The 13992-nt window shown below is 41.5% G+C and overlaps 1 protein-coding gene across 1 annotated transcript; it reads left to right on the top strand.

Moving 5' to 3' along the window:
• Positions 1 to 1703: 1703 nt before the first annotated feature.
• LOC308285236 (E3 ubiquitin/ISG15 ligase TRIM25-like) lies at positions 1704 to 5813 on the top strand (the record flags this gene model as incomplete). Its single annotated transcript, XM_080725954.1, has 2 exons — positions 1704 to 2783; positions 5787 to 5813. The coding sequence occupies 2 exons, from the start codon at positions 1704 to 1706 to the stop codon at positions 5811 to 5813; spliced, it is 1107 nt and encodes a 368-aa protein (XP_080582080.1).
• Positions 5814 to 13992: the final 8179 nt, after the last annotated feature.

The raw sequence follows: 13992 nt of genomic DNA, 5'->3' as shown, positions 1-13992 counted from the left end.
TCTACAAGCACGCTAAACGTGCTGTTGTGGTGCATTGTGAGCTTGTAGCTCGGCTTATTGGGGTAAACACAAGGAGGGGACAATGTATAGAGCCCTGGGGGAGCCCTGGGGGTGGTAATAGCAAGGTTCCAGGGTTTAAGGGGTTAAACAAAGCTACACGGGAAACAAAATTCTTAAAAATGCAGTGCCATGTTTTGTTCCCCCCTAAAACATGATGAATATAACTAGGAGGAAGATCTTTTTCCAAAAAGGTGTACAGAAAGTGTTAAAATTAGGTTTTTATGTGGCCACACCCACCAGTTCATTAAGCATGCTTAAACTGAGAGGGAAGAATTTGCAACGGAGTATAAGAAGCCCCCTTTGGCACCCCCGTGGCACTTGGCCTGATACATGGACATATGTCACACTAACGTAAAGGTATGCTACTATAAACATAATAGTTACACTGCTGACAGGTTCAGAATTAGAAGACCTGTGGAATCAGCTCATTCATCTCTTATACTGGACGTAGAAGGGGTTTAAATGATGTGATACTAAACTGTCTCCATTCAAAGCTAAATGTAGAATTTAAGGACGGGTGAAAGATGTAATGATGCAACAACACATTCCCAATGCTTCACAACAGATACAGTGCATTTGGCATTCTATTATACATGTCTGCCACAACGGTTATTAGGGGCAACACACTATTGTAGCCTTTGTTTATTCCCCTCTATTATGTATTTCTAGTGACAGTATAATACTTGCACGTATTGCATGTGTTGTTACTTGCAAAACATTTGACTGTTAGACCAGGCCATTAAAGTGTACTTTAGGGGCTGTGTCCAACATATCATATACTGTAGCTTCATGGTAAACAACATCCTTTATGATGTCATGGATCATGTGTCATACAAAGTAGATAAGAGGGTTGTAATGTGTCATAGCATAAACGTCAATGTGTGGTGCAAGGTTCCAAGTTCAAGTGTTTTATTGTCACGTCATGTACTTACAACACAGCTGACACAGCATTTGTGGAGTGGTGTACAAAGTACCAACATGTTTTACTCAAGTAAAAGGATCAATACCACATTGTAGACATCATAAGTACAAGTCTGGAATTATGGAGTAAAAAACCACTAAATCCTTAATAAGACACAGCTATTCAGGACATGTATAAACAACATTAAATTGTAAAATAAAATCAGGCCAACAGATTCTGCTTCTGCTTCTCCATGTTTAGTTCAGATTCTAGGGACAGAAAGCAGGAATTTCCCACATGACCTATGATGCAGTTCTTTAAACCCAGTCTGAACCTATGGTATCACACAAGATCACATTTATATTTTGGCCCTAAACCATTCAGTGATTTATAAAACAAAAGTGACATTTTGAAATGAATGATTTATCATAGAGGTTGAAGTTTAAAGTTCTAAGAACAGGAGTGAGTTGTAAATGCAACTCTCCCTCTGGTGCAATAACATCTAATCTAATCTACCTGTCCCAACACACACACACACACACACACACACGCACACACGCATGCACGCACGCACGCACGCACGCACGCACGCACGCACGCACGCACGCACGCACGCACACACACACACACACACACACACACACACACACACACACACACACACACACAGGAACCTCCCACGTCATGTGATTTACAAGGAGATGAAACCAAACGAAACGTCTGTTTGTAAGTCAGTTGTAAAATGGCACGGCAAGGAGTTCAACTGGATGAGGAAAAGTTCTCCTGTTCCATCTGTCTGGACCTACTGAAGGATCCAGTGAGCGTTCCCTGTGGACACAACTACTGCAGTAGGTGTATTGAGGGATACTGGGATCAGGATGGTCAAAGAAGGAGATTCAACTGTCCACAGTGCAGACAGACGTTCTTCCCAAGACCTGTTCTGAAGAAAAACACCATGTTGGCTGAGGTGGTGGAGAGCCTGAAGAAGACAGAACTTCAATCTCTTCCTCCTGATGACTGCTATGATGGACCCGCAGATGTGGCCTGTGATTTCTGCACTGGGAGAAAACAGAAAGCTGTGAAGACTTGTCTTCAGTGTCTGGTCTCTTACTGTGATGCTCACCTCCAGCCTCACTATCAGTCTCCTGCCTTCAAGAACCACAAACTGATAAAAGCCTCCAGCAGGCTTCGGGAGAACATCTGCTCTCGTCACAACGAGGTGAGGAAGATTTTCTGCCGGACTGATCAGCAGTGTATCTGTTATCTGTGTTCCGTTGATGAACACAAAGGTCACGATACGATCTCAGCTGCATCAGAAAGGACTGAGAAACAGAAAGAGCTTCATACAAGTCAACAGAACATTCAGGAGAGAATCCAGGAGAGAGAGGAAGACGTGAAGGTGCTGCACCAGGAGGTGAAGTCCATCAATCAATCTGCTGATAGAGTAGTGGATGTCAGTGACACCGTCTTTACCAAGCTCATCTCTTCCATTGAGAGAAGACGATCTGAGGTGAGAAAGCTGATCAGAGACCAGCAGAAACATGAAGTGAGTCGTGTTGAAGAACAGAGGCAGCGTGTGGAGCAGGAGGTCTCTGAACTGAGGAGGAGACATGCTGAGCTGGCGCACATCTCACACACAGAGGATCCCATCCATTTCCTAAACACTTACACCTCCCTCTCAAGGATCAGTGGACCTTCGCACCCAATCAGCAGCAACGTCCGTCCCCTGAGATACTTTGAAGATGTGACTGTGGCTGTGTCAAACATCAGAGACAAAGTGGAGGACGTTCTTAGAGGGGAAGGGACAACCATCTCAGAGACTGTGAATAGAGTGGATGCTTTACTGTCAACACCACCAGAACCCCAGCCCAGAGCTGAGTTATTTCGAAAAAAGGTGCGCAGCCGTAAAGGAGAGAAACAAGAGAAAGGGGTTATTAGGATTAATGATCCACGCTGGGAAATGACTTCTCGGCATTTGAACAATCCTGTTGGGAGCAGTGTCGAAAAGAGCCTTTGCGAGCGTTTCAAAGACGCCGCCAGAGTGGGGGCTTCTGGCCCCCGCTCTGGGCAACCCACGATAGAAGATCTTGCTTTATGTGTATCGTTGCGCCAGGCGGGTTTGAGGACGAGGTCGCAGCTGGAACACCTTACACCACATGACAGACGAGTGGTAACTAAGCAAAAAGTGTTCACTACACGGGGTGGCAGTGGCTCAGGGGTAGAGTGGCCGTCTTAGAATGCGGAGGGTTCCCAGTTCGATCCCGGGCTCCCCCAGAGTTAATGTCGAAGAGTCCTTGAGCAAGACTCTGAACCCCTAGTTGCTCCTGGTGAGCAGGTTGGTGCCTTGCATGGTTTCCTCCGTCATCGGTGTATGATTGTTTGTGTGTGTGTGTGTGTGTGTGTGTGTGTGTGTGTGTGTGTGTGTGTGTGTGTGTGTGTGTGTGTGTGTGTGTGTGTGTGTGTGTGTGTGTGTGTGTGTGTGTGTTTACCATTTACACCTGGTCCTACAGTAAGAAAACGGTTATGAACTTCCATGCCCCTCACTGTGGTGGCTGCGTCCGCCCTCAACAATGGGCTGTCCTTTGCTCCTATCACTATAGAGAAACGAAGCCATGTCGTCATTTGTGCATAATGTCGTCCTCTAGGGGGTTCATGCTGGTATTGTTTTGTATTCAAATCGCCATTGGGGGATTTGCGAACGCCGCATATAAGAACTGTGTTAAAAATATAAACACACCATGTGCACGTTTCTGTCAGCGGGGGGGTTCTGCATAGTTTATGATATTCATTCATATCTGATATAGCCTGTTGTAACTTGTTTCTAGCGTTTATTGTGTTACTCTTTGGGTAAATCTGTACATTTCCACCTTAGTCGATGCTTCATATCCATTTGGGTCAATCCGAGAGCATGGTTTGTTTATATTTTTAACACAGTTCTTATATGCGGTGTTCGCAAATTTCCCAATGGCGATTTGAATACAAAACAATACCAGCATGAACCCCGTAGAGGGCGACATTTCAAGCCATTTCACGGAAGTGACATCACACTTCGCTACTGAATGACCAATGACTTTGATACTTTAATTGATTTCATTGAACATATTTTCATTGAACATATTTTCACTCAGAGGATCAGAGTATCTTTCCATTCTAATAGCAACTCTATTGTGTCTTCTGACGATACACTTGCCGACGCGAACTCAGTTAGCACTGAATTGGTCACTACTCCTGTATGGAAGAAGTCTGTGCCCCTCAGGAAAAGAAATGTAAAATGTTGCCTCTTAGAAATATAATATACTAGCCCTTACCCGTTCAAAGATATGAGCTCCGAAATGATGTGCAGTGTGTGGGTTATGGGATGTGCACTGTGCACACAGTATATGAGGGATGGAAAGTAACTTTAACTGGTGCTTGCATGCTAATATGTAGGAGCATCAATGTAAGAAATACCCGTTCCATTTAACGGCTACAGAGATACTGTGTACCGATCTGCATGATTTTTGGACAACATCTGTAACAGGGCCATGTTAGATAATATATTATATTATTCTGTCATGTACAGAACCATTGAAACAGAAATCCCACGTTGTGTGTCCTCAAGACAGAGTAGGAGTGTACCTGGATCACAGAGCAATGGCTCTGACTGTCTGACTTTCTTTTACTATTTAAAAATATTAATAATTATAATTATAATTGTGTAATAATTATGAAAAAATATAATACTTCAAATAGCCGATCTACTTCAACACGCTGTGCGCTTGTAGTTCTGTTACTTGAACTATTTAAAAATATTGCATCAAACTAAAGGTAAAACATTTTAGGGATAAGCTGTAAGGCACCGGAGAAAATAGGGCCACCATGTGTTGATTTCGTCGACTTAAACTATGACGAAGATTTATCGTCGACTACCTTTTTCCACTGACTATAACCAAAATAAAAACTAAACTAAAATGTTAAGGAGGGACTAGTGGAGAAGAGATCGTAATTTTATGTTTGGTTGTGCTTGGGTGTTGCACTCTGAAAATAGCACTAGAGAGAACTTGTGAGAAGGATTGATTGATTGATTGATTGATTGATTGATTGATTGATTGATTGAGGTATTTATTAGAAGTTTTGCATAGGAAAAGGTACAGTTTCATCATGACAGCACCTTTCACAACGTGTCACTTGCAACCAAGTGTAAAATCAGCCATTACGAGGCCATCAAGGCCTGACAAAATAGTTTTTGTCGACTAAAATCAACTGTAGATTTAGTCGACTAAAATCAATGTTATTTAGTCAACTAAAACTAGACTAAAACATAAAAAAAAGTCATACATCACATTCACTCTGACCCTCTAAGCTGGATTTAAGGTTGATTGTGCAGGCACTGTTGAGTTGTGTGACCTCAAATAGATCAAACTTTGGGTTTGTCTCTGACTCTACAATGTTTTAGTTTTGTTTTTATTTATTCCTCTCAAGGTCCACTTTATCAGACACCAAAATGTAAATGTCTCTGTTGATGTAAATTAAATAACCAAATTATGTTTTTAATCTCAGAAACCAGTAGTGCTTTGTTCCTAAGATGTTTTACTTATTATCCTTTTATAATAATTATATATATTTTTTGTAGTCTTTGTCTATTTTAAATCTTTTTTTCATTTTTCATGTTTAAATATTCTCTCTGAACACATTTAAAATAAATGTACAGACTTTTGAAGGACTACGGGTATATTCAGTTCAATGTAAACAAATGCAAATAAACATAGTATGAATACCATCCAATAAATCCCAAAATGTCTATTTACAACTGTATGTGTTTGTGTATTCTCTTATATTATTGTAGTGTACTTTTAGCTGTCGAGAGGACTAGGACACTGTAGTGTAAGTGAATGTGATGTGTGGTGGAGAATGGATGAAGATCTGTGTCAGTAGTAGTTCTGAGTAAACTAACATTCAAGTTTTCCACTGAAATTGTGCTTTCAACGTACAGTATGGGACATAACAATACATTTTAGTCACATTTTGTGTGGAGTGCAATGGGTCAGGGGGTGCAGAGAGAGAGAGAGAGAGAGAGAGAGAGAGAGAGAGAGAGAGAGAGAGAGAGAGAGAGAGAGAGAGAGAGAGAGAGAGAGAGAGAGAAAGCAGTGTGTTCCCAGTAACAGTATTCTAAGTCCAAATATTATTCATATGAACAATGTTGCAGATTTCTTTTGCATCAATATCAGTTCATTCTCAATCTCCTGGGGGAGGGGCTGCGAGGGACGATGGGGGTGATTCAAATATGTGCTTCAAACACTTATTGAGTAAAAAAAAGTACAATGTTTGCCTGTAGTTGAAGCATGAATGATCAAAAAACCTAAACAGTAAATAGTTCAAGTAAAACAATAGGCCTACTTCAGGATAAATGCACTTACATTCCAGCACTGACATTAAAATGTTTGAGCACCAGATTAGCAGCATAGGTTTGTGCTCATTCATTGTATTGCCAGGTTGTCTGGTATCATTATTTTATATTTAATCAGATCCAGTTTGTCGTCTTGTTGTTGACATCATCAATGGTATTGATAATTTTACTCAAGTAAAGTATTACAAGGAAGCTATACTGTATGCAAGTGTGCACGTGGCACTGGCACACACTGATGTTTGGGGGGCCATTGTCATGTGAAGTTTGACCAATCCTCAATTCTGCATGCACGGGACATGTACGGGACACACAAAGCCACTCCTTGGAAGCGGCTTCAAAAATAATGTGTTTATTTGGAATGTGTTTATTTGGAAAAACTGAAAGAAATACACACAGAAAGGGTAGGTCCAGATACATTCTTAGACATTGAATATGGAAACATAATTTAATGATAATGTCAACCCTATTAATTATCTTCATTTCCTTTTGTCGTTTTGGTAAGAATATATTATATTAAGGTCGGGTCTAAAGGCATTACAAGCACATCATGCATTGTAATGCAAGTGCAAGGCTTTATAACACTTGTTATTATTATAATTCCACATAATAATGTATAAATCATCCTACATACCAACTTATAATCATACATAACAACATATAAGTGCTCAGTAGAACAGCACATTATAACTACCGTAACTTAGTCATGGTAGTTATAAAGCGTCTTTGTTACAAGTTGTTGTGCATGATAACATGCATTATAATGCATTGTAAATGCATCATAGGTCCATTAAAATATAATCTTTATTCTTTTCTAATGTAGGCTATGTTAAAATGTTTGAAATAAATAAATCAATAAGCAAACAAACTAATATGCCCTTCTGGATCATTCCATTACAGTAATCAAAACAAGTAACAATAGAATAGTAGATTAGTAGTAGAATAATGTCTAATGTAACAATGGATAGGTTCCTACCTCAGAGCTTCAATGATGACTTGTGCTTCTTCCTGTGTGTAGAAGTGTAGAAGTGCGGGAGCAGCAGCTCTTATATAGTGTTTATGTGCGTCACAATGATCACAACTCAGATGGGAAAACCAGAAGCATGATTAGGTTGGTTAGAAACACATTTCCTCGTGTTTCTAACCCTGGGAAACTTCCTTGTGCTTCTGCAAAATGGTGTCTGTCTGTCTGTCTGTCTGTCTGTCTGTCTGTCTGTCTGTCTGTCTGTCTGAGATGGCTCCCATCTACCGGTATGTTTTTTTTAATTATTATTATTATTATTAACAATAACTAACTAATTATTTCACAATAATCACCGCTGATCCCAAACGTAATACATTTGGACCATGCCCCACACGTAACGATTAAATGCTTTTGGGCTCAAGCCCATTATTAGGCAAAATAAAGAATTCAATAAAATACAACAGCTGATCTACAAGTTCACACAATGCCGTGATGAATAGTAAGCTTATAAAAAATTGTTCAGAGGCCACATTTTCAGAAACCCAAGCAGACGCGTGGGGGGGACGGGGACGGGGACGGGGGGGACGGACTATACCCCACCAAGCTTTTAATCACATCTCTTTCTATGAATTGAGTACAAAGGACCCCAGTGAACACAAGCAATAGGATTTATTGGGTTCTAAAAACCTCTTAACACAGCGGGTGCCCACGAGGTGTCTACGCGACAATTTATTTGATGTCGCTGGAGGCCCACGACGCGTTGGACGCGTTTACTGTAATTACAGTATAACTTTATATCTCACAGTTAGGTCGGGGCTACGCCTGGATGTAGCCCATTAGCCGCTAGTCGCTTCGAGGCGACGCTGAGAGCATCGCGCGGCCGTTTTTCGCCGTATACTCCAATGCATTTCCCCATCTTTAAAGCCCTTTATCTCCGATGTTTGTTTTATGGCTAAAACTGTGGCCGTGTGCGGCAAAATGTCCAAATTTTGATCGGCAGTGAACAGCTATGATCAACACTAGCCCATACAGTAAGTTACACAATAACATCCTGTCTGCGCTCATGTGACCAAGTGACGTCATCACGCATGCATTGACGCAACAGGGCCTCGTATTCTTCTATGGAAGTGCTATGGGGGCACTCAGAGGGGATGACTGGCGCCTCCTGGTGGGCAGTCGATGTGTTAACAGACCGTGTATTAAATGAACGGTACTCTTCCTGTGCTTTTTTTCCTCCTGCTAATAAAGTATTCAATCATTCAATCATTCAATCAATCAATCAATCAATCAATCAATCAATCAATCTGTACACTTGACAGTTGACACAACATGCTACCACATTTTCACAACTTGCAAAAGTAGCATACTTTTCATGTAACTATAGGGGCCAGCCACCAGTTGGATAGCCCTGGCCTCTAATCACATGCAGCCAGTTGGATAGCCCTGGCCTCTAATCACATGCAGCCAGACAGAGTACAGCATATTGCAATGGGCCTGGTGTACAAGATACACTACACCTCCAAGATACCCATGTACCTGACAAACTACTTCTTAAAGGTTAAGGATGTTCACGATCACAACACCAGAGGCAGCTCCACTAATCATCACTAATCAACGTAGATTTAACACTAAACAAGGCTCTAACTCGTTCTCCTGCTATACCATCAACATGTGGAACGCCCCCCCCCCCCCCCCCCCCACACACACAAGCCTTAAAGGAGAGCAAATCCCTAGCCTCCTTCAAAATCAGTATGAAAAGTCACCTTCGGGTTGGCTGCTACCTGTGACTTGTAAATAGACTAAGCCCCCATGCTCCCCCCACCCTTTTATTTCTGCCTTTGTATTTGATGTTATGCTTTTTCTGCTTTTGAAATTGATATTATCCTACATAAAGTACTATGTTCTATCCGTCTGTCTTTCAATGTCATATGAGATACTTAAAGTGTGGTTCCTGTGGAAATAAGCCTCAGCTTTCGCTGTCTAGGATCTCAAGTTGACCTTGTACCCGTGATTTGTACTTTCATGAAACTGTACTTTTTTCTATTGCAAACTTCAAATACATTCTTCAACCAGTTGGATAGCCCTGGCCTCTAATCACATGCAGCCAGTTGGATACCCTGAACTCTATAATGACATGCCCAAAATGCCAGGGTTAAAGGAGAACAAAACCTTATGACCAGGAGGCTAAATAAGGCATTACATGTGGCATGGAAGTCTATTCCATATTTGGGATTTCAATAATAGGGTCATATAACATCAGTACAGTTAGTGCTTACATTGCATGTTACATGAGCAAAGGGACATTTAGGTGCAGAGGTGAGTGGTTGCGTAAGTAAGAAAGCCTTGCCGAGCCATGAGGCCCATACTGTAGGTCAGGAGCCTACCTCCTGTTTCTGTAGTGTGAGGCAGCTTGATGTGCAAGTAACATCCCCTGGCCATGACGCTAGTATGTCACAGGGACTTACTCCCAATCCAACACTTGATGCTGAGTGCCAAGCAGGGAGGCACTAGGTCCCATTGGTATGACCCGGCTGGGGATTGAACCCAGACCTCCCAGTCTCAGGGCGGACACACTAACCACAAGGCCACTGAGCTGGTTTGAGTGGCTGCGCGTCATATGGTTATTATAGAGATTGATGGTTTTTCAGAGGACAGTTTGAACAGGACAGGAGGAGATCAAGTTCTACCAGTTGTACCACCACACCGTGTTTGTTTGTTTGGTCAGGTAGCTTCGATAGTTGGGACATCTTCATGAGAAATCTTTTATCTTGATGAGAGAGAGAGCAATTTCTTGCAACAAAGACAGTAAGGCATGCAAATTAAATAATGACCTGTTCAGAGCTGCATTATACAGTATGCAATGCAGCCGCTGTCATAACAACCTTAGACTGTATCAGCTTCAGCTATATGGATAATGTGACTTATTAATTATAAGGAGGCAACATCATTTGTTGCAGGCTATAGGCCTACGCCACCTACCTGATATAATACCAGCTAGCATCAGCTCAATCCTCTCCTCATCTCTGCTCATAGTCATACAGCTCAAATATGACAGTTGGGTGAAGCCACAGCTGTGTATACAAATACATGACCAATAGATGACAGGTGGCTGACTGACTTTACCCTGCCTTTAAGTGGAAGTTGGGTTTCCCATCAAGGTTTTAAGCTCAATCAAACAGCTTTAAAGTATATAAATGGACACCTTACAGTACATCCTAAGCAAGAGACTGTGTACTTTATATAAGAGCCAATGAATTACAAGAGACACACTGAATGCACCGCTGTAAAATGTAATTGCAGTAACACAGTAGAAACAGTAGCTTTGTGATTCCTTCCAAATGACTGAGGATGGGGAGTCAGCTATAGCAGTGGTTCTCAACCTGTTCAGGCAGTGATACTGACCCCCCCCAAAATATTCATATTTGAACTGGGGACCCCCCACCCTGACAAGCGCTTGTAGAATTGTAGAAGTTGAGGCATTACATTTAGTTTGACTCGGTTCCACAATATAGGCTGTATTGTGAAAATCTTCAATCTACAAGATCTTCACATGTTTTGCCTCTTTCTTATATTATTTGACAATGTGGCCAATGTTTTAAAAGTTTTTACAGTAAAGTAAGTTTGATGGTATTTTTCTTGTATTTCTTTCTTTTTTTCCCTCACGGTCTTAAAAGTCCTTAGATTGACACTTCAATGTCATCTGGGGACCTCCCCAACATCATGTGGGGACCCCCCTGGGGTCCCGACCCACAGGTTGAGAACCACTGACCTATAGGAGGGTGATCTGTTGTAAAGTGTTGTTGCAGGTGGACATGACACTCTGTCCAGTCTGAATCACCCAGACTGAATCATTCCAACAAGGATTTTTTTGGTCATTTTATTGATGCAAGTAAAGACATTAGAAGAAGAAAACCATCCATTCCATTCCTGTAGAGCCACTGTCTGCTGGTAAAGCTGTACTATGTTCCTTTCTTTTGTAGTGAATTACAGTGTTATGTTGTCCAGTCTCTATGTTAATACAATAGAACTAGTACATCTGTATGGTACAGTATGCTAATACTCTACCGTTGGACACAACTGGTTTACAGGTAAAACATTCTCCCCTGAGCAAGCAGGCAGGCTCTGTTAGATAAGTGTTTAAAAATGTCTTGCACAGGAGACCCGGGTTGGAATCCGGGGTAGAACAGGAAAGTTACAGAGTGCAGCTTTAACGTCTTGTCTCTTCATTCCTTCAGTTTAGTTACAGACATAGAAAAGTAGGATGCTGGATACATGTATGTATGTATGTGTGTGTGTGTGTGTGTGTGTGTGTGTGTGTGTGTGTGTGTGTGTGTGTGTGTGTGTGTGTGTGTGTGTGTGTGTGTGTGTGTGTGTACATGTGTACATGTGTAATCTCTATGTTATTGTTGTGAGGGCATCAGCTGGCTTCTTGCAGACAAATGGACGCACAGCATTACAGGGACGGTCGTTCCAAAGGTGTTTGCCTGTTACACAAACACAAACACCAGTGTTGTTATAGTTAACCATACCGCACTAACTAGAAGCAGTGCTCTTCCGAGCACAGGTTTCCACCAGGACAGGAAGGTCCTGGTGGCGCAAAATGTTAAAAGGGTTCCATTTCTTCTTTGGCATGATTTGAGGCATTTTGTGCCAAAAATCAGTTTGGCAAAAGTCGGCTATAACAGGCCAATGTGAAACGTGTGGCATTTGTTCCTTGACCTAGTGGGAATGTGCGTGCAGATTATCTCTGTAATCACAAGCTGCGTTCATGATTTAAGTCATTTTGTTCAAAATGGACCAATCCTGCAAACTTTGGAAGCCAATGTTAGGAAATTAGGATGGAATATGAAATATCGGACAGATCTGTCTTGATCACATGACTATAGAGAGCTGTGTACTGATTTGCATGATTTTTTTGATAAAATCTCAAGGAATAATAGGAAAAAAAATTGTTTTACATAATTTGGCCTCCTGGTGGCGCTATAAAAGGCAGATATGAAAAAATGCAGGGCATAGGGACTTCACATACAAAGTTGTACACTGATCAGTGGAGTTATTGGCTTGTTATAGCGCCACCATGAGTCTGATTAGATTTTTTTAAAGTGGCATTTATTCTTCAGCCTACTGGGAATGTGCATGCACAATGTCACCAAAATCACACACTGCCTTTATGATTTCAGGCATTCTATTCCAAATGGACCAATCCTGCAAACTTTGGAAGCCAGTTTTAGCCAATCTGGATGGAATAATGGAAAATCAGACAAATCCATGTCGATCACATGACTGGACAAAATCTACTGGCCAAAGGTTAGTATTGCAAAATTCGGCCTCCTGGTGGCGCTAGAACAGGCCCATTTGAAAAATTCTGAATTGGCATCCAGGGAGTATGTGTGCACAGTTTGGCAGCGACCGGGCCAACGGCGCCGGAGATTAGCTGGTAACAGACGGACGTTTTTGTTTTAAACAACTTTCAAATATGCATTTTTGTCAACTCATAAACTACTTCCAGACAGTTTTCAAAATGTAATGACACCTTACAGTACATCCTAAGCAAGAGACTGTGTACTTTATATAAGAGCCAATGAATTACAAGAGACACACTGAATGCACCGCTGTAAAATGTAATTGCAGTAACACAGTAGAAACAGTAGCTTTGTGATTCCTTCCAAATGACTGAGGATGGGGAGTCAGCTATAGCAGTGGTTCTCAACCTGTTCAGGCAGTGATACTGACCCCCCCCAAAATATTCATATTTGAACTGGGGACCCCCCACCCTGACAAGCGCTTGTAGAATTGTAGAAGTTGAGGCATTACATTTAGTTTGACTCGGTTCCACAATATAGGCTGTATTGTGAAAATCTTCAATCTACAAGATCTTCACATGTTTTGCCTCTTTCTTATATTATTTGACAATGTGGCCAATGTTTTAAAAGTTTTTACAGTAAAGTAAGTTTGATGGTATTTTTCTTGTATTTCTTTCTTTTTTTCCCTCACGGTCTTAAAAGTCCTTAGATTGACACTTCAATGTCATCTGGGGACCTCCCCAACATCATGTGGGGACCCCCCTGGGGTCCCGACCCACAGGTTGAGAACCACTGACCTATAGGAGGGTGATCTGTTGTAAAGTGTTGTTGCAGGTGGACATGACACTCTGTCCAGTCTGAATCACCCAGACTGAATCATTCCAACAAGGATTTTTTTGGTCATTTTATTGATGCAAGTAAAGACATTAGAAGAAGAAAACCATCCATTCCATTCCTGTAGAGCCACTGTCTGCTGGTAAAGCTGTACTATGTTCCTTTCTTTTGTAGTGAATTACAGTGTTATGTTCTGTCCAGTCTCTATGTTAATACAATAGAACTAGTACATCTGTATGGTACAGTATGCTAATACTCTACCGTTGGACACAACTGGTTTACAGGTAAAACATTCTCCCCTGAGCAAGCAGGCAGGCTCTGTTAGATAAGTGTTTAAAAATGTCTTGCACAGGAGACCCGGGTTGGAATCCGGGGTAGAACAGGAAAGTTACAGAGTGCAGCTTTAACGTCTTGTCTCTTCATTCCTTCAGTTTAGTTACAGACATAGAAAAGTAGGATGCTGGATACATGTATGTATGTATGTGTGTGTGTGTGTGTGTGTGTGTGTGTGTGTGTGTGTGTGTGTGTGTGTGTGTGTGTGTGTGTG

The sequence above is a fragment of the Nannobrachium achirus genome (genome assembly GCF_963921795.1).
Source record: "Nannobrachium achirus genome assembly, chromosome: 5".
Taxonomy (NCBI): domain Eukaryota; kingdom Metazoa; phylum Chordata; class Actinopteri; order Myctophiformes; family Myctophidae; genus Nannobrachium; species Nannobrachium achirus.
This window is presented reverse-complemented; position numbering and strand designations above follow the sequence as displayed.